General features: G+C 44.5%; 2 protein-coding genes across 2 annotated transcripts; both read right to left on the minus strand.

Annotated features, from left to right (window-relative positions):
- Positions 1 to 7,349: 7,349 nt before the first annotated feature.
- Positions 7,350 to 13,184, minus strand: mapk12a (mitogen-activated protein kinase 12a). Its single transcript, XM_034588730.1, has 12 exons — positions 12,842 to 13,184; positions 11,517 to 11,646; positions 11,324 to 11,382; positions 11,104 to 11,215; positions 10,982 to 11,011; positions 10,808 to 10,855; positions 10,496 to 10,610; positions 8,624 to 8,695; positions 8,259 to 8,338; positions 8,018 to 8,096; positions 7,743 to 7,916; positions 7,350 to 7,594 (listed from the first exon to the last, which is right to left on the minus strand). The coding sequence occupies exons 1-12, from the start codon at positions 12,958 to 12,960 to the stop codon at positions 7,527 to 7,529; spliced, it is 1,086 nt and encodes a 361-aa protein (XP_034444621.1). The 5' UTR covers positions 12,961 to 13,184; the 3' UTR covers positions 7,350 to 7,526.
- A 1,453-nt stretch (positions 13,185 to 14,637) lies between these two features.
- selenoo1 (selenoprotein O1) lies at positions 14,638 to 21,335 on the minus strand. The gene is made up of 9 exons (XM_034589119.1): positions 20,684 to 21,335; positions 19,927 to 20,130; positions 19,658 to 19,835; positions 18,797 to 18,927; positions 17,824 to 18,101; positions 17,530 to 17,692; positions 15,930 to 16,115; positions 15,529 to 15,685; positions 14,638 to 15,130 (listed from the first exon to the last, which is right to left on the minus strand). Exons 1-9 carry the CDS (start codon positions 21,235 to 21,237, stop codon positions 14,909 to 14,911), a joined length of 2,073 nt encoding a protein of 690 aa, XP_034445010.1. The 5' UTR covers positions 21,238 to 21,335; the 3' UTR covers positions 14,638 to 14,908.
- Positions 21,336 to 21,368: the final 33 nt, after the last annotated feature.

Here is a 21,368-nt window from a genome sequence, read left to right on the forward strand (position 1 = left end):
AACCTGATACGCTGCATCCTGCCATATAAGAGCAGAACGTATAAACAAGAGCAGAGTCATACACACGGTCGCTGTAGGAACAAAAGAAACACAAAGAAAACACAATTGTGGCTTTTTATTAATTTGCGGCAACCACGTTTGGTTTGGTGTCTCCTGCCCATGTGGACAGATACGAGGCCCGCAGCCCTGTGCTCTCACCACAGCGCTCACTGGCATCCCGAAGAAAAACAGCTATAAAACAGAAAATATCCCCAAGACAGATGCGGATATTCCTCACCGCCACCATCAACCAACCCCCTTAGGAAAAAAAAAAGAAGAGTGTGTTCTGTTCCCTGCCACACCGCGGATACATGTGCGTCTGCGAGAGTTTCCTTAATTCAGCGAGGATTGTTTTTTTTAGTAAGGGGGGAAAAAATGCTACAGTTTCTGTTTCGCCTCAGTCTTCCGAGTAAGTCCGTACAACTGAAAGCAATCATCGGCCCTAAACACATCAAGCTGCAGCGGCTCAGGAGGTTCTGCAGGCTTATATAACCGTCTTTGAGGGCTTTGACTTCTGGGCACATTTTCATCCACCATTGTGCGATAATGCCTGTTTATTTTCCTGACTTCAGGCCGGCTCTGTGTTTCATCTCACTCATATGAGAGACAGCAGGAAAACAATTTATCATTTCATTAGCAAGGGGGGGGTGGAAACACACAATGGAGGCAACCTGGCATCTACTCAGCGTGGTGCCGATTCGTAATTTGAAAGCTGTGCGACATTAACGCTCAGTTATATAAGCCCATGAGGTGGGAACTTTAAAAGGAAAATGTTTATTTTGCTAATCTTGCCATATTCCCTGGCCCAGTTCCCTTCCTGCAGCCTTCGGCACGGCATTTCACGTTCCCTCTGACCTTGGCCACAGAAGCAGCTCCTCTCCACGCAAAACAAGAGAAGCACAGGGCCCGTGATATACTGTGCCCTCTCACCCCAGAGCCGGCCCTGCCCATGACTCAGCTGGAGGCCTCGTCTTGCCTGGTTTATCGGCCTCGTAGTGAAGGATAGCGTTCGGGAAGCTGCGACCCCGCAGTGAAGTCACCGCTGAGGTCATGTGCCCACTTGACCATGAAATCAATCAGGGAATCCGCCTCTGGTTTCCCTTACATGATAAGATCAACTTTATTGATCCCACGCAGGGAAATTGAGAAACAGATCACAGTGATTATGCGAACGGACAACAAAGAAGTGGATTACGCAACATGTTTCAAGAAATTCTTGTGGTTGTTTTGATATATCATTGTTTTTTTCCGCCATGAAAGCTTGTCACCACTGGAATCTGGCTTCACAGAATGAATTCAAGCTGCTTTTCTCTGTCTGTGAGGAAACTACAAACTTTTAACAGCCACCTTTGAAGCCTGCGGGGGGTCAGAGTTTGATACGTCGTGTTTGTGGCCCTGTCTCTGCTTTCCTGCCGACAAACACCAGCATGGTTTCTCTGATGTCGGGAATCACAAGTGTATATGTAAGTGTTTGTGTTATCAGGGCTGTGGTGAAGCATTAAAGCTTTTATTTGCTTCTGCGTCTTATCAGCATTTTATGGATGAGGCTTAATTTGAGAGCTTTGAAGGGGTAAAAAGCAGCAACGATTAAACTCCACTTTCATCTGCGCTTCATGTTTTAGCTAATTTACTGCAAATTGTGTACAACCAAGGACTGCTGCTACTGCTGCTGCTCTTTGCACAACATATTAGTCCTAAAGAGGAAGTGCACTATTGCTACAGGTTCGTAAGATACAATGAGCAGTGTGAGTTCACTGGATTGTTTGTTTGTGTTCACCAAAGCTCAGACAGTCCGACTGCTGGGAAGGAGCCGTGTGTGTTCACAAGCCTGACGACCTGTGGACAGATGCCGTTGGACTTGTTGTCCTACACTTCACACTCCTGTAGCTTCTGTCTGATTTTCCTGCAGTGTTTATCATTCCATGCTAATAAGATGCAGTGATTGATTTGTGGACTCAACCCAACTTTATTCATGGAGGATGTTGGCAGGCAAGACTCGGAACAAAAAATAAGTAATTCCGCCTCATCTGCATGTTTTAAAATCATTTAAAAATCTATATTTACACCGTTACCCTCTGCAAAAACATCATGGAAATCAACTTTAAGAAACTTAAACCTTGCTTACAATAGATAAACTTTCACTTTGTCTTATGTTTTGTCATCTTTGTATACTTGGCAGTGCTGTTACTGTTTGTGGTGGACGTTGTGTGTTTATGCGGAGGTAGGAATCTGCTTTTCACAATCTGACGGCTGTCAAATTAAAACATTGATTTATTCATATACAATTAACTGTTTTATGTAGTGTAAATATATTTATGAGTATCTATCTGTCAATATGTTGTTTCTTTTCAAAAGGAAAAAAATATCATGTCCAAGACGCCAAAGCTCCCCAGCAGCAGGGGAGTAACACAGAAAACATTGGGCTCCTTTTATTCTCCAGTTTAGGAGCAAACTCATTTGTCTGGGTTCAGCAGCTGGCTCCCATCGCTGCTGTGGGTCAGAGCAGGTTCGAGGGCTCTTCAGAAGCGTAAAGCCTCTAAATGTGACACACTACAACCCCGTACGTCAACACGGCACAGATGGACGGAGAGTCGTCCCGGGAGAGGGATCACAATCTGTGGCATGCACTCTTTGCGTCGCAGATTCCACAGCGCTCTTCAAACAGAGGGTGGACGGCTTCTGAGATAATGTAAACTAAACGGCTCCCTCTGACTGAGATAGGCTCTCTCCCCTGAGCCCCGAGCATCTCTCTCCTCGTCTACCCTTCCTTTACTTTCATCCACCCCTCTTTGCCCTCCTGTCTTCCACTTGTAATCTGACATCTTCACGCTTTTCTCTTTGTATCTTAGCGTTATTATTACTTCCTAAACCTCCCAGTATGCTTCCGTTTGACTTTTTTCACCCACCCAGCTCCTGGTGCCCCCTCGCTGGGCTCACCAGCTCCATGTGAGCCTGTGGAATTTCCTTTTAGAGTTTAGAGTTTGATCCTATACTCTCCTCCTGAAGGGTTTCCACAGACACGTGTACCTCTGTATACGTCTCACACAGATCAGGACAGAGATAGAGGCTCAGGCACGTGGAAAGACAGAAAAATAAGGTCGGAGGGACGAAGGGTGAGACAGAAATGAAGATGGAGAACCACCCCCGCTCCAGTATGTTGGGCCACGTGACTCACTTTACTGGGAATTCTGCTTGAAAAACAAACACTGGAAGAGACACACAAACAAATACTGTAGCAGGAAAGCTATAAACGCAAACAACCATTCACCGAAGCAGACAAATGGAAAACTGGAAAAAGAATTGCTGATCATGGGAAATAATTGAGAATCATTTCCTCTCTTTTGAAAGTGGAAAACATTTTTTCTTTTTAAGAGACTTGTTGAACAGCAGTGTGTGCATGCCCCCCCCCCCCCCCCCCCCCCCCCCCCCCCCCCAAAGTAAAACTGAATCCACATTTGGTGCACAGACCTTTTACGCAACCCTTTTTCTTTCTGTTTAGTTGCATGTGCTAAAAAAAAAGTTCCCTGCTCTCATCCAGAATACATCATTTTAGGGAACATCCGTGACACATGTTGAATGAGGAAACACAGGCATCCAGCAGCAGCAGCAACACGGATCCAAACAGACATCTGAAACCAAGCAAACACTCATGTGGTGAACATCGTGTACACAGAAACACGGTGTAGAAATATAAATCTGTGTAAAACCCTGCACACAGACAAAAGAAGGATGTTTAGCAAGTTGACAGATTTTCACTTTGCCTCTATGTAAAACTCCCCTGTTTGTTTGGTCTCCAGCGAGGACATGACGGCACAGATTACTCAGGGAATAAATGATCCTCTGTTGCCTGCGTAATGACCTTGGATTGGAAATAAAGAGCTGGTTTTGCTCCTGCAGTGAGCGTGTTGTCTCTGATTTGTCCAATCATTAGCCATCAGAGTTTCCTTTCTTCTGTGAGACAAATGAGACAAATTGCAATGTTCTATCACCGTGAATCGCAATCAATCTTTCATGCACGGGAACCAAAATGAGCTGTGAGGAGTGTGCGAGATGAAGAATGTCAGTGCAGACGCTGTTGATCCTCTCACCATGGTGAGATTCACGGTGATGAGCCTCCCTCAGACGCATGAAATAAACACAGCTATAGCAGACATTCCACTTAAAGAAAAGACACTGACCCGGGTCAGATCAGTGTTTGGGCATCGCTGCCATTCCACACGTACTCCCTCCTGAGTCAGTGTCAGTCTGTGGTGTGTGTGTGTGTGTGTGTGTGTGTGTGTGTGTGTGTGTGTGTGCTGGGTTTTCAACATGCATGCATGCCAGGCATATCATGTGTGTACAGATGCACACTCGTGACCTAATAAGTGTGTGTGGGTGTCTTAAGACGTATGCGGCTTGAACCCAGCGCAGTCTGAAAATAAACCGCAGGGTCAACAAACAAGACAAAGAGAGGGAGTCCTTCCATGTGCTACTGGTGTGTGTGTGTGTGTGTGTGTGTGTGTGTGTGTGTGTGTGTGTGTGTGTGTGTGTGTGTGTGTGGGTGTGTGTGTGTGTGAGGAGGGGATCGTGGGGTAAAAAAATGTGCCTTCCCCTCTGTTTTCCTGTCTGCAGTGGGAACAGAACTCTCTGACTTTTCAGTGAACTATCCAGCAGGACCCCAGTCCTGTGTTAGCAGTGTGTGTGTGTGTGTGTGTGTGTGTGTGTGTGTGTGTGTGTGTGTGTGTGTGTGTGTGTGTGTGTGTGTGTGTACCCAGGACAGGTCTTACACCCAGAGTTTGCTTTGGAGGATCTCAGGCCCGGGAAGGAAGCCTGTCCTCGGGGGAGTCGCCCTTGGGAGTCGAGGATCTGGAGGTCACAAGCTTGTTAAATTCAACACCCGCCAGTGGAGGACGTCCTGTGCGAGGAGGAATGAGCAGAATCTCAAAGCAAACAGTCGATCTGTTTAAACATTTCTTCCTCCGTGTTATCAATCACGCTCATTACAAAAGTAAGGTTGTCAGGGTTTAATGCAAAACAATAAATCTCTGTAACAGCGACAAATAAATCTGCTTCTTTGAGCAAAGTGCTTATGTCAGCATGCTAACGTTAAATAAAGATGGACGACGTGTCTCCACTTCCTCCCACTATCCACATATGCCCAAATATTCCGGATATGAACGCTGCCATCACACTAATTTGGAGCCAGAGTCTGCACAGTAGCGAGGTCACACCGATACATGCCGCTCAACCAATCACGAGTCAGTCTCCGCTGCCAATCATGACGTCTCATCCCATTTCTATTGCATCAACTAACATATTTAAACAAAACTTACTAAAAGTTACCACTTGAACAAACATCAGCGTGATAAGAAACTACCTAAGAGACAGAAAGTATTTGACTTTTTAGTTTGTTCCATGTCTAATCTGTTAACATGGAGGAGGCAGGGCTGATGGCCTGTACTGCAGCCGTTGGGATTCTTTGGCTTCACTTTTTGTGGAGCAGTTCTGTCCTCCATCTTTATACACAGTCTGTGGAGTTTAGGTGTAAACAGTAAATGATCTGTATTCATATGGAGCTTTTCTAGTCTTGATGACAGCACAGTGCAGTTTTACATTCATACGGTGCTTCTATGTGCAGCACTTTCTCTATGAGCAGGAGCAATGTAATGTGATGTTCAACATATAGTTCACCTTATCTAGTTAATTAGCATTCATCCCAAAGTACAGCTTTATCTGATGGGAATAACATTAGTTTGATTTGCATTCAAGCCAATAATTGGACATTTGGATGATAGAAAATCTGGAGGTCCCCAAATTAAAGACACACAGTATGTCACTGGATCATATAAAACTTTTATCTGCTGCTGGAGCGAGAGGAAAAGTCAATGCATAACTCGTTACTGTTCATCATCCAGGGACCTTGAATATCTGTGAATATATTTTAGTCTGGATCACAGTTTTAACCAAGAGTTTGTTTACAATGACGCCACCTGGTGTTCATTTACATGTGCCACACAAAAAGCTGTTTTCATGGCTGGACAACGGTTTGGACGTTCATGTTGAAATTAGAATATTTTAAAGGTAAATCCCACAAATTTTACACACCAACCACTTGACAAGTCCTGGTCAGAACCAACCAACCTTTGAATCAGCTGTATAGTCATGTCTTTGGTGGAAGTCTGAAGAAATAAACCTAAAAATGTCACCGGTACAATCCTGTATTATTAACCAAGGGTGAGGAGTTTGTAAGACTGAGACATTAACAAGGCAGAAAGAATAAAGCAGTATTTTCAGAGCTTTATACATTCCAGGATATCTTGGTCTCTGCTGTTTAGATATTATGTTTAAATCGGTTGTAAATCCCCAAATTCCACTGAAATACACTACTGAAGTTGTGGAATACCTTGTCAAGGACATAAAGGAAAAGTTTTTGATACTGTAATTCTGTATTCCACTGCAGTGAATAACTTGTATGTACAGTAGCTGTATTAAAATCAAGGATAATTCATCATCCTCTGCCTCCCTCACCCCCGAGACATCAGTTTTAACCAATCTTTCTTTGTACTGTCTGATCACGTTTCAGTGTTTAAAGATGAAGCTTAAAATCTCAAAATATATCAGATTTGTTTGTGAAAAAATACTATTTGCATCATCTTCAAAGAGAATCTTTAATATTAAAAAAATACAGTGGTGGTGTTAGAAACATTCACTCACGGATCAACATAGAAAATGTGTTTTGTGCAAATTTCAGTTTCATAAAAAAACAACATTGTGACATTTCTCTCATCTGTTTTTGGTTTAAAATTGAAAAAGACAATGTTTGTGCCTTTAACCTGCTGGGATGGATTTCATAAGAGCTGCCAATCTTTATCATTAAGGCCCCGGCGAGGAGAGACGAGGTCACCACAGACATACAAAGACGACACGTGCACACAAACACAACAATTAAAGGAATTTAAGGGCATGTAGTCACTGATCGGAGAATTACCTCACAGATTAAAGAAGCATTTTTCTATCTATTACCTTAACCACAGATACAAATAAGTCTTGGAAATTAAACGACTGACACCAGGCAATTTCAAGAATTTCAGTTTTCTAGTTTCAGTTTTCTGTTATTCCTCGTTTCACAGGTAGGGAGCAATGTATTTGATGAAATGCTCCAATATTTTACATACCAGCCTGACTGAAAACTGAAATTGAACTTGGATATTATCCGACTTATATCAGGGATAAGTGTGAGTTAGGATCCTCAGCACAGTAGGAAGTGCTGATACGACTCAGGAAGTAGAGCTGCTGCAACGAAGTCAAGCTAGAAAGAAAGACATCTGGGATTTACGATGACGGCGACAAACAGCGAGGTAATCAAAAACACAGCAGGTTGCACTTGAGGGAGAACAGAGTCTGTGATCATTCATTAATTCTTGTGATCAGAGAGGTTTTGTCGCTGGAGATGAAGAAGACGTGTTCGTTAGGTTTGGTCCCCGGCTGCTCAGCCGACTCTGTGTGTCTCACAGTGAGGTTTCCTTGGATTCTGGCACAACGGGTTTGAACGACAAGATCTCTGTGAAGGTGTGACCTGGAGACAGAAGCACGGCAGGACGCTGATCAATAAAACATAAATGCTCTTATTGTCTTCCCCCACATTCTTGTTATTATTCCACTGATCTTTCTGGCTGTGTTACCCCATAATCAGTCTAACAGCCCCCCCCTCCCTTCATCCTTACGTTTCCACTGGTCCAGCGTCAGGTCTGCGTTGTCTAACGAGTGGTCGTACGGCTGCGCCTCCGTCTCCTCCTCCGTTTCTCTGAACTCGGTGAAGTAGGGGAGCGTGAGGGCCTCGGCGGCGGTCGCCCTGCTCTGGGGATCCAGCAGCAACATGCGCTCCAGCACAGACACGGCTGAGGGAGGTGGAAATAAACAGAATAAGGAAAGAGTGGCAACTAGAAGATAGACTGTCAAACTGAACGCAGGCAGAATTACGAGGCTGAGCGTGTCCTACCTTGTGGATTAGTTGTGGAAATCACCTTCTGGAGGTCTTTCTTTTCCACTTTGGGAAGACTTTTGATGTAGCTTTTAGCCTGAGAAGAAACGGGGACATTTATTCTGGAATAAATCATTAGGTGCCAAATTGTGCCTCCAGTTCCTACACTGTTGGAGAACTTGGGGACACAACTGGGCAGTAAAATAAAACCAGAGTGAATCTTCTAAATTCTGGCGTGATTTGCGTGTGCTGCACTCACATCCTGGGATTCTAGTTTTGACATAAATTCCTGAGTTGGTGTTCCTGTGATCTTCATGATCTCAGTCAGCTGATCGAGGTCTGACGAACAGGGGTCAAGGGTCACAAGTGATTAAAATCACACAGATGATCATTTAACGGTAATTCATCCAGAAAACGACATCTCTCTAAATGTATTCCTACATTCTCTGTATTACTCAGCAACAGAGCAAACAGTAGTTGCTGCTATAGCTGCAGGTGCTAGATATTTGGTGACGCGGTCCCTGTTGCACCTTGTTGACCTTTACCCGTGTCCTGCAGGCTGCATGTTAAAGTGTGTGGGGAACGTGAATGTGCACGTAAAGGGTCAGGAAGGTAAAAGGATACGGTCGCTGCCTTTAAAGAGAGGTTTTCCCTGCAGCATTTCGGCCATGATGCAGCCCACAGACCAAATGTCCACTGGAGAGGAGACAGAAATCACAGTTATTGAACTCCACACATTTCAGACTTGATTATTGTTATTATAAAGCATTTAATATACGGTGTAGCAGGCCAGTGATCAACAGAATAAGATGAGTGAAAGTGTCTGTAAAGTGTGAAAAGATCGCCATCTAGTGGATATCACCTATTACTACATTTGGACTCAATTGAACTTAGATGTTTATAACCTCATGTACTTCCGCTTTTATTCAAAACCCACCACAGCATTGTTTAAAAACATATTTCAATATAATACAATTATAATACAAGCTATTTTTTATTTATAAATATTTATTGAATATAATAGTATTTATTTATATATAAATTAATCAGGTGTATTTTTCTAACGGAGTTTTTTATACTTAATCTACCTTGTTTTGGGAGTTTTTTAATCTGCTATACAACAAGGCTTCTTCTTCTACTTCAGCTTCTTCTTTTTCATCTTCTTATTATTCATAAACATAAAGACAAAAACAATCTCCTCCACCATCCCCCCCAGCAGGAAACCTGAGCCCCTCAGCTCCTTCAAACCTCCTCTCCAAACCCCAGAGGGACAAACAGAGAACCTGGGGAGACAGCGGCTTCTCCATCTCTGGCCCCTTCCAACTATAACTATCTCCCCGTGGGAATGAAATGCTCTAGTTGGTAGGCATGGGAAGAGCTGCGCCTTGAAAAACTCCTGTCCTTTGTCACACTGAAGCAGAGCAGGGCTCGCACGTAGAAAACAAGGTTCAGACTCTAGTCTGGATTTCAAAAGTCTATATTTCACATATTGCAGGGCTGCGCAGCAACTGGAAGAAAAAAAAGAGCAAAAGTGCAACAAAGTGCAAAGGTTTCTTGTCCATGTTGGATTTCCAAGATTAAGTTGTAACTCTCTACCATACTTTTACATCTGCTTTAAATACTGTGTCTTTCCTCCTGCTCCGTTTTAGTGTTTAACTTTGTCTAGCAAGATGTTTCATCTATGTAAAGTGTATTAAATAGCACTGTAAAATATATAAGGCCCTTGTCTGAATGGGTTTTTACAAAGTACTCCAGTTTCCTTGTCTGTAAATGAACTGTATTCATAAAACACTTTTCTAATCTTATCGCCCACTCAAAACACTTCACAGCACAGGTCACACTCACCCATTCACACAGCGCTTCTATACGCAGAGCTTTTCTATTACACACCATCCATACACTGTCGGCACAGGGGAAGTATCCTTGAAATGCAGACTGGAGGAGTCGGGGATCTAACCCATGTTCCTTCTGGTTAGTGGATGACCCTCTCTGCCCCCTGAGCCACAGCTGCCCCCAGGTGGCGGTGTGAATTGTTGTTTGTCTCTTTATGTTGGCCCTGTGATACTCGACCGGTCCAGGAAACACCCCAAAAGTCTGCTGTGATTGGTTCCAGCCCCCCCCCCACTCTCACAGGATAAGTGGTATAGAGAATGGATGATGGATGGATGGATGAATTATATAATTATTCATAGAAGAGGAATAAATAACCTGCTAATGTCTCAGTGGCATCAAAAGCCCAGAAGGCACAACAACAACACGACATTTTTAGAAAAATTAATTAAGCAACAAGTCGGAGCGCGTCCTCCGGAGGTTTCAAAGGTCATTGTGGGAAATGTCGTAAATCACAGCTGAAACCGACGCCTCGAGTTGGAGGAATTCGAGGATAACAAAACATCAAATCCAGATGAAGAGGCTCTGGTGCTAATGAGGAGCACTGAACAACTGAAGGGTATAAGAGTGTGTTCAACTTCTGTCCTTTAATTAGCTCAACATTACCAGTCTGAGTGTAGTGCATCCAGCTCAGGATGACCTCCGGGGCTCTGTACCAGCGAGTCACCACGTAGCCCGTCATCTCGCTGTCTGCCTGCCGCGCCAAACCAAAGTCCAAAATCTGACATGAACAGAAACAGGGCAGAGTCAGACGCAAAGACATCTACACATCAAGGCCGAAAAAATGGGACTTAAAGACGTAGAATTGGTGATCATCAATCGTCGGTTTTTGATCGGAACGGCATAAATGAAGTATTTTAAAACTAAGACAGCTTGTGTGTTTTGCTGGTTTTGAGGTATCATGCTGTGCAGCTGTACCTTGAGCTCACAGTCTTGGTTGATGGCGAGATTTCCTGGTTTGAGGTCCTGCAAACGTTAAAAGGAAGCGATGAAACAACAACTCTCCTAAATAAGATAAGAAGATAAGAATGTATGATTCTAAATCTCACACATATAAATCCAGGTATATTAATACCCACCTTAACAACTTACCCTGTGAATTATACCGGCCGAATGGATATACTGCAATAAAAGAATACGACAGGGGTTTAATCAACAGAAAAAGATCAACCGAGGTGATAAACTGTAAATATGATCGACGCAGGGTTCTCCACCTTCAGCCCTTTGAGCATCTGATAAACCAAATACTGAATTTTCTCCTCCGACAGCCGCTGCAGCTTCATCAGCTTCCCCAGATCCGTCCCCATGTACGGCATCACCAGGTAGCTTAGAGAAGAAGGAGAACAAAAACAATCACGTTTATGGAAACTTTACAAACGGCTGCTGCCTCACAACGATCCTGTGGCGTTTGGCAGGGGCATAAAGTTTACTTACAAATCGTGGAATCTGTCCAGGGAGAGGTCAGCAGTAAACACATCTAAGAGGCCAATCACCTGCATCAGACAGAACGATACAGTAAATCACCCGGGAGGATGTGATCCTCTGTCCCTCTGGTTGTTATTGTATCACACATACATGTTTTCTACTGTATGAGTAATATAAAGACTTTCTGAGTGTTGGCTCTTACGTTCTCGTGCTTCATGTGTTTGAGGAGCCTCAGCTCCCTGTAGGCCCGTTTGGCGAAGAGCTCGGACTGGAAAGGTCGGTACAGCTTCTTGATCGCCACTTTGCCTCCTGTCCTGGAGTCCACCGCCGAGCTGCGGGTAACAACACATCAGAGGCTCTGAGACAATATTACACATGATATATTTATAAATATACTTTATGGGTAACTTCCAAAGAAGATTATCTGATCCAAAGACATGAGGAAGTAATAACGAAAATCCATTCGGTCAAATGAAAAATTTGATAAATCAGATCTTCTCTGAGAATAAAACTACTTTCTTATCTTCTGATCAGGAATTTGACTATAGTTAAAATATGTGGCTGCACGCACACACACACACACACACACACACATTACACTGACTTACATTGATTTCCTGGACACTTACTCTAACCTTAACCATAGTAACTACTTGCTTAATCCTAACTCCTAATCCTAACCTTTATTGTGTCTTCATCTTAAAATGTAATGGTCTACCTTATGGCGACTTGCTTTTGTCCCTATAAGGAAGACAAGTCCCCATAATGTTGAAACAGACTTAGGTCCCCACAACACGAGTATTACCTGGACCACACACAGCTTTGCACTCATTAGGACTTTCTATTAACTCTGACTCATCATGGACAGTCTAAACAAAGCTGTCCCTAAACCTTAACCATGACCAACTCATATGTAACCCTGAAACCTTAACCAGGACCTAAGCCATGACGTTTTTATGGGGCCAGGCTTTGGTCCCCACCGGGTCTACTGGTCCTGAAAGGTCAGTGTTTATAAGGACACACACACACACAATCCATCCTCTGCTCCATCCAGCTGTGATCTCACGCAGCAGGCGGCTCCATCTCCAGCTAGTGTGGGTCCACATGTTGTTCTCAGAGTAGTTCATGTGTTATTAAGTCGCATTGAGGGACTCGGGGCAGCTCGGGACCCGCCCACACCGTCCATCATCGATAACAAAGACGCGCAAGGAGCTCGAGGAGCAGCTTGTGTGTCTCTATCAGTACAAACTTGGTGCGAGCGTGTGTGTGTGTGTGTTTAAACCTCGAGTCGTGCCCTCTTCATCGGGCTGTAATCGCCCGAAGAGCAGACTGGAGAACGAGAGGAAGACTGCGGTGAAGGTGTCGGTGCAAGTGTCTCCATCATATCAGGAAGTGGAGCAGCGCGTGTTCAGCGGAGCGCACAGACTTTTTTCTTTTGTTCGGCTGGATGTCACCATCTGGCCCCTTTGTTACCACCGAGCTCCACGTTAAAAAGCCCCAGTGTGTGATCGGAGGGTTTCCACTTACCAAACCGTCCCGTACGCCCCGGTCCCCACCTGCCTCAGGTCCCGGTATCGATCCGGCACTTCCCACGAGGTTTTGTTGACTTCTTGTCGGTAGTAACCGGGTCTGACGCGCTTGGACATTTTTTATTTAAGTTAAAAAAACCTTTAAAAAAAATGTAATACGTCCGGTTTGATTCTTCCTCTTCTTCTTTGGCTGTTTTTGTTTTTGTGCGTCGTCGCTACACGCCCATTGTCCCAGATCCCACCTATGCGCTCACCCTCAACCAGACACACACAGACACGCACACACACACAGCAGTGCGCAGCGGCTCAGGGCGCACCGCACCCTGAGGTCACCCAGAGCCACTCCCGCTGGAGACTCACAATTAAAGGTGAAACGCAGACTGGAATGTGAGTAACATGAGACTCCAGGCTGATAGTGTGACTGAAACGCGTCGGCAGGTGTAGAGAAACGTGTGTGTGTGTGTGTGTGAGAGAGAGAGAGAGAGAGAGAGAGAGAGAGAGAGAGAGAGAGTGTGAGAGAGAGAGAGAGAGAGAGAGAGAGAGAGATTAGGCCTGGCTACTGCAGGTTCTATTCCCTCAGAACTGCGTCCTTGGTGCAGTAAACATTTTTGGGGCTTGCTGGGACTTGAGGTGAAGACAAACACAAGAATGTAGTAATGCTAGAGACGGAGATAGGCCTCCAGGACACAGAACAAATATACCGATATGCCATAAACAAACACTGTGCCAGCTCCGGCTCACTTTTATACAAACAAAGACAGGTTTAAACATTTGCCAGTGTCAGTATGAGGCATGTGACAGCAGGAGTGTTTCATGTTATGAAACAAGAATGTGGAGGTGGGGTTCAGCTCTTACAATAACAAGTCAGCTATGATAGGTTAAAGGAAGGATACCATACGTATTACACATTGCTCTGTTTATTCAGATGGGTTAAAGCAATAGCCGAGGAAGCACTCAAAGTTATATTTCACTCATTAAGCAAAATTAAAATCTCATTTCATGTCCATTCCTTTCATTGGTTACGTGAGGATGTCCAGTTTTTATGCCTTTTTTTTTTTTTTTTTTTTACAACAGATCTAAAACTCATATGCCAAACCAACCAGATTGATCCGGATTCAAAAGGGTGAGAGTTACCACCAGTGGTGCTGCCCCTTTAAGGCAGTAAATTCATGAATGGGTGTTCGTGTTTTTCTTCCCTTATCTATAATCTCACTCTGGATAACATCACGTTTGACACCTCGTTGATAAACTTCCTCTAATATGGTTTGTCTTGTCACAACACAATGGTCAGTCATGCATTTCCCTATCTCTCAACTGTACTTTCGATGTTCACTTAACGTGAGATTAAACAACTAAGTTCATATGTGTGGTTCTGTTCTATGCCAGTCGTGGTTTTTACAATGATAAGAGAATATATTGTGCGTTTTATCTTCTGCGGCTTAGAGGATCAAGTGCAGTAATTCCCTTTCACCCACAAGCACACTTAAAACATCATCTTTCACCCACACGCATACTGCATACATCATATTATTTGGTATATGTTGAGGTGACACCCCACAGGTCATCAGAATCAGACAGGTCACTGTAGGACTTGTTGTCTGACTCGTCATTAACACCCAACTTAACACTAAACAGACAGGGAACGAGCTGAGGCTGCGTTTCTTTCTTCCATGTAGGCCAAACCCTAGTCAATGTTTTTCCTAAAATTAAGTTGCATTCGATTGTTAAACTCCATCACAACATCCTGTTTTATTCAGAAATGTGAAGCCATCGGAGGAAACTTATCCTTAAAACCCATTTCATAGATGGTAAAACACTTTTCACCAGAAATGGCACCGTCATGTTTGTAATTTTATGTATTTTAACCAGTCAACTCAGTCCCTGTTTGTTTTGTATCAGTGAGGAATCCTGTGGTGCGTCGTGCCTCATGCTAACTTCCCTGACGCTGTCTGCCATTGAAAGAGAGAGCTGAACAGTGACTGGAAGAGAGGGGAGAGACATTAAAAGTAAAATAATAATAAACTCTCTTCATTTCAGGCAGACGAGCTGATAATCAGGAAAGTTACTACGAAGATCATGTGACGCAGAGTTCATTAGCCCAAGCTGGAGGTCTGCTGTCGTAGGGAACAGGATCTCTAGCTGCGGATGGAGACGCCGCTTCTTGCTGTTGCTCCTCTCCCTCGTCTCTCTCCGTCCGTTCGGCGCCGCCTCCGCCCACCCGCGCAGGAAGCTCAAGACCTGGCTGTGAAGAGAAAGGCTTCTCGAGAACCTTGAGGACCCGCTGGACCTGAGAGGAAGTGAGAGCTGAAAGTGAAACGCTGCAGCAAAAGGAAATTGAAGTGAACTCTAATAATTATTTATAAACTCACTGTTGAGGTGCTGCAGAGACCAAATTGTACACACTCTTAGATATCAGTGTTCCTAAATATGTATACATTTTTTTCCATTAAGATCCATAAATGATTCCCAGGGAAATTTATGAGAATGTCAAAAACATAACAATGTTTAAGATAGAGAAAAAAATGTAATGGGTTCTTTCTAAGCCCATATCTCATCAAACCACCAAGTTTTGTGGGAATCCATTCAGTAGTTTTTGCATAATCCCACTGACAAACCAACCGATGGACTCGGAGGTAACAGCAGAAGTACAATGTGTTTAACACTGACAGAGAATCCGAGCCTGACCTCAGAAAAGTCCCCGCTCTCGGCAGCCTCGATTGCATTCTGGGCGATGTAGTTCCTGAGAACCACGCGCGGGTTGGCACCGTCCATCACTCTCCCCCTCTCCTCCTGCGCGGCCTGCACGTCGCTCTGCCCCTCCAGCTCGCGGGCCAGACGCTTCCTGCGGCAGTGATAACGCAAAAACATTCAGTCAGAGAGTTACAGTCATGGAACAATGTCAGACTCAACACCCCATTTCCTCTCTTCGCCCTCCCTCTCTGTCAGCCCCTGTTATCAGTCACACTTCCACCCATCACCATCCACCCAAAAAAAAACTCATCCGGTTAAACTAGCTCCTCACCCTTTCCTCTTTTTTATTATTACTCCTTCCTATCAGATACCTGGCCTCTCTCCCTCCATCTCACCTGTAGCCTGCGATCCAGCGAGTCCAGTCCTCGGCCTGTTTGCCCCTCAGCTCCTCCCGGCTCGTCTCCATCAGCTCTTTCAGTCTGCTGAGTTTTTCCAACTGTCTCGCTATTGTCGTCCTGTCTGAGATCATCTGGAACAGCGCTGGGTTGCTCTGAGCCATGGAGAGCAGCATCGCCAGCTCACTGTCAACGGCAGACAGGAATCATAACAGTTCAAATGGTTACTGACGTGCTGGAGAGAGCAGAGGACTGAATCTGCCGGTGCGGTCGATCCAGGTTTCATCCGCTCTTCAGATACTTTCATGGAGGAAATAAGGTAATGAGATGAAGAGAAGACAGACGTAGTGTTTATGGCACGTTCACTGACTCTGTTTACATGTGCAAATTGGGTTAGGAAGGAAATCAGATCACATATTTAAACGTGTCATTTCTGATTACTCTGATCCTCCATGTTTACTTCTGGTCTGCTCAATGATCAGATTTTCCTTCTACGACTTCCAAAAGACAGCACAAGACATAATTATAAATCGCCCGCTCTGTCTTAGACAATATACAAAGCTGGACCACATTGACAGATAATGAAATTTATTTTTTTCTCCAGCATTGTTGCAGTTAAAAAAAATAGCGACCTGAGGCTGTGTTTTTAGCAGCATTTTATCGAATGATTTTGGTTCCCATTTTGAAACTGGAACTGAAAGATATGACTGCAAAGTGTTGACAGCAATCAGAACGAGTGCTTCAGTTTTCATATTAACAAGGGGTTCAATTGACTAATGTGGTTTAACCAATAAGCGATTTGAAGGGGGGTGAGGGGAATGCCATTCCCTTTAAACCAATACGACCATAAATCATTCTCCTTAACAATCTGTATATTCTGTCATTCCCTTTCAGCCACCCCTCCATCCCCTCTGAGAGAGAGGACACAATTCTAAATAATGGGATCTGCAGTTTATTTTTAAATGACCCTTAAAGATAATGAACAAGTCACCTACTGACTATAACCTAAAAACGGTTTTGATCATGATGGATTATGATTTATCATAAACATGACTCTAAATCGATGCTAAGATTGCTCAGTGATAGTTTGATGTATGATCAGGTCATCTATCACTGACTGTTAAGGATAATGAATATGATACTAATCATTTTGCTGGAGCACAAACAAAATGGTAATATAACCATACTTCTTGTGTTTAAGGGGAAACTTTGACCAAATGGTGGTGGTACAAGTTACGGTCAGTGCGTCACACATTAGGATTCATCTTCTGGAGGGTGTGGATATCAACAGCTATTAAAACACATTTGATATTTAGTTTTCAAGGAACTGTATTTTGTTATGAACCAAAGTAAAATGAGATGGTGGAGGTTGAGTAAAGATCACTGGAGCTATGAACCATGACTGTACCACATTTACTGCCCGTGTGTTGTTGCTGTGACACTGAACCCTTATCAGCCTACAGTAATCAGATTACTTCAATGTATTTAACTAACCTACTTATCTTCTCACTCTAAATATACTTTGATGTTCTATTTACTACAGAACAAATTAAGCTAATAGTGTGGACTGTTCTGTACATGGCGGCGTTGACCTGCTCACCGTGTATCCATCGTAGGTTTGTTTGCAGCCTTGAGCTCATCTAAGGAGGCGCACTGCTCCAGCAGGAGTTCTGCTGCCTTCTTCACCAGCTCCTCTTCTCCTTCACCCTCAGTGGGACAGGAAATCTGACTCAAGCTGCGGAACGTGTTCGTGAAGTCAGCGCCTGCAGGAGATAAAAAGGCAACAGCGGTGCAACAGGTTTAATATGTCCTATGATTCATCACAGTGCTTTGTGTACATAATGCTCCATCATCACATTCTGCTGCGAGGAAATATGATGCTCTTTAACGCCACCTGTATTGTGCATGGTCTGCAGCAACTCCGTGATCAGAATTTCATCCTCAGGCTCCTCCTTCTTCAAAAAGCCCAGTTTTTTCCTCATGTTCTCCAGGTAGAAGCCGTTGTACAGATCCAGGTACTCATCCATGACAGCCTCAGCCCGGTCCGGTGGCAGCTCTGGGGCAAGAGCCTCTGCTAGCTTCACCAGGTTCCACCTGCAGATCGCCGGCTGAGCCTGGTACGTGTAACGGCCCGAGTTGTCAGAGGCGTTGCAAATGAAATCTGGATCAAACCTGAAGGAAATGAGGAAAGTTGTGATGGACACTTCAAACACAGAAAATGTGTGTTGTGGTAATTATCATGGTTTTACTGCCCTTTCAACGTGCTGCTGTGAGAGGCAGATGAATAGGCTGCAGCAGAACATTATAAAGGCTCCTTTGAAATAAAGCAACATTATGCAACTGTTTTACCTTAGAATAGCAGCTTCAAAATTAGTGTGATTTGTCACTGACTTGGAAAAGGGAGAATGTTTCCTCTTTGATTCCCACTCCTCACCCTACTTCCTGTTCTTGCTCTATGTTACTTTGGTGATTGTGTATGTTCTCCTTGAAGAATTGTGTAACTGACTGATAGTTGCAGCTTAAGTCGCCAGAATCAGGCTCCAGAGAACCTTTAAAATAGGAAGAAGTTTGGTGGATTTGTTACAGCAGCAGCTCTTCCGGTTCAGGGAGCCGCTGATCATGAGTAATATTCACTGTTCAGATGTGTTTCAGTTCAGTGAGTGAGACAATGCAGTCAGATATTAGATTTTTCTCTAAATGAAAACCACTTCATTGCTCGGATGCAGAGCCCAAAATAATGAATCACCACATGTGACTGCAGAGGGCGCTGTTGCTCTGAAAAACGTACATAGTGTTGCTTTAATATCAAATGACCACACAGAATCAGAATCAGTCTCCTGGTCATAAAAACTCTACAAATGTCTGACCTGTCCATAAAGCCATATGGACCATAGTCCAGCGTGACTCCCAGGATGCTCATGTTGTCTGTGTTCAGGACTCCATGACAGAAACCTACACACTGCCACTGAGCCACGAGTCGAGCTGTACGGCGCATCACCTGCAAACACAACATCTTACAGTAAAGCTACTGTTCTACTACCCGTCAAAAGAATTTATAATCTGAAAACAGCCCCCGAGGAGAGAAGATGACACCATTACTTTCTAATCACACGAGGAAAATGTCAGAAGTCTGTATATCCAGCTCTCTTAATATCTTAATCTCATAAAGCAGAGGACACAGCGACTCAGTCACTGAACATGACTGAGTCACTGAGTCTACAGCAGCTTAACAGGATAATAGGATCCATAAATGTTCTTGGCTTCAAACTGTAATGTTAGTGCCTTGAATAGGCTTCATGCTGATTTGAGTAAACCTTTCAGTACACAGTAGTCTTACATACATACATATTTTCTTTAAATTTCTGGGCCTGTCAATGCATTTGAAACCCCCCCTTCCTGGTAATATATGACATCCCTACTTTAAGAGGTGTCTTGTGACTTATTGCAAACACTTAACATGTGGAAATTAGAATAACACTAAGTAGGTGCATTCGGACTTTTCTCCAAGGCCCAACAGTCTCCTTCTGAAACCACATATAAATTCACTAGATGCAGAATTTAATTTGGATCAAAATGATCATGCCTCTAAACATGCCTGATTCTTTAAAATCAAGATTCATGAATTATTCTCTGAGAAATCAAAACAAAGGTTGAAACAGCCCCATCTCTCAATGTTAATGAAACAAAATGAAGTGGGGTGGAAGTTGGTGTCAGTCAGGGGCTCTGACCTCTCTGAAGAAAGCCACGTTCCTCTCCACTCGGTCGGGGTAATTCTGCTGGATCTCAGGGTAAAACATCTCAATGACGTAATCCAACATCTGACCTCGGATCTCATCGCGTCCGTAGCTGGGACCCTGACGCCCCGTGGACTCGTCGGCCCGCTTGAAGATCTCAAAGGATCCAAACCTGCACAGCGAAGACGACAGACATCTCTTGTGTTTACAAAGCTCAGACATCCATGATGGATAAGATGGAGGGGGCAATGACCTGCACTCACCTGAGGAAGGTGGGTGCGATGCGGAGAACCACCGAGCATCTCTCCTGGCGCGGGTTTCCGCTGTAGTACACGTCCCGTACCACCCGGCTGTCAGAGGTCACCACGGAGCCAGCTCTGGTGGTGGGCACCCCCAGGAAGAACATGGCCTCGCTGCAGAGGAACTCTCTGATACTGGAGCGCAGAACCTTTCGGCCATCAGCCTGTCTGTGGAGGGGAGACACAGGCCGTAGAAAATACAGCTAATTATCACAATAATAATAATAATATTGACCAAAGTGGTGCAGTCCTGCTTCAAATGACTCAGACAAAGCAAACCAAAATTAGAAACCATTTACTGGTTACCTATGAGTTTCAAATTATTTCAATCTCAGGCAGGAAAAACTCAGCATCTTCTTTTCAATCTCTTCTTAAGACTCACTTATATTGTTTGGTATATACTCACTATTGGTATTGTTGAAACTATTTATAGTATTCTATCTTGTTGTATTTTATGTTTTGAAATTGTATTATTTGTTTTATTATTATAAACCACTTTGTAACTCTATTTCACAAGGTGCTATATAAATAAAGTTATCTGTCTTCTTCTTCTTATCAGTATTAAAGAGATGTTGGATAAACCCCAAATCAAATATCAATGTGTATTTCAAGCTGAATAACTAATAATAGAAATGATTTTAATCTCATATTGCATAGGAACCTTTCTTCCAAACCCTGAAATGCAACATGACCCACAGTGTGTCACAGAAGCAGCTTGTACCTGGAGTAAGGAGTCAGCCCGGCTCCCTTCACCTGAATCTCCCACCGGCCGCTCGGGTTTTCCCGCAGCAGCTCCGGGTCCTGGCCGGGAGGCACCTTCACCTCCCCCAGGTAACAGGCCGCCCCGTCGCCCAGCTGCCCGGCGAACTGTCCGAACTGGTGTCCGCAGTAGCAGTGAGCGGCGGGCTCGGACCCGGGCATCACCCTGGAGCCGCTCAGGTACTCCGCCCCGAGCGGGTCGTCGGTGACCTCCTCCACGCTGAGCCCCAGCAGCGCCAGGGCGTCCTGCGACACGGCGGCGAAGCGAGGCCGGGTCAGCGGCTGCGGCTTCACCCGGGCGAAGCAAGCTCCCTTCACCTGCCGTACGCCGGCATCCTCCGACGGGTCCAGGGGAAGCTTCCTCAGGGCGGCGTTGTCAAACTCCAGCCGCTCCAGCGGGGAGCGACTCAGCGCCAGACCCATGTTCTCCATCCCGCCCGAGCCGAGGCGTCTGAACACGGACACACCAGGGACCACGATGCGTGACGGTCGCAGCCGAGGTCCTAAATAAGCCATGAAACCGCGGCCATGAGTGCGTTTGTGTCGCAGCCGCTGATCATGCTTTCATAACCCTGCTGTTTACGACAGGCGGTACAACCCTGATATCGGTCCGACCGGAAACAAACAGTAGATGCGGAACTACGTAG

Source organism: Hippoglossus hippoglossus, chromosome 6 (assembly GCF_009819705.1).
Source record: "Hippoglossus hippoglossus isolate fHipHip1 chromosome 6, fHipHip1.pri, whole genome shotgun sequence".
NCBI lineage: Eukaryota > Metazoa > Chordata > Actinopteri > Pleuronectiformes > Pleuronectidae > Hippoglossus > Hippoglossus hippoglossus.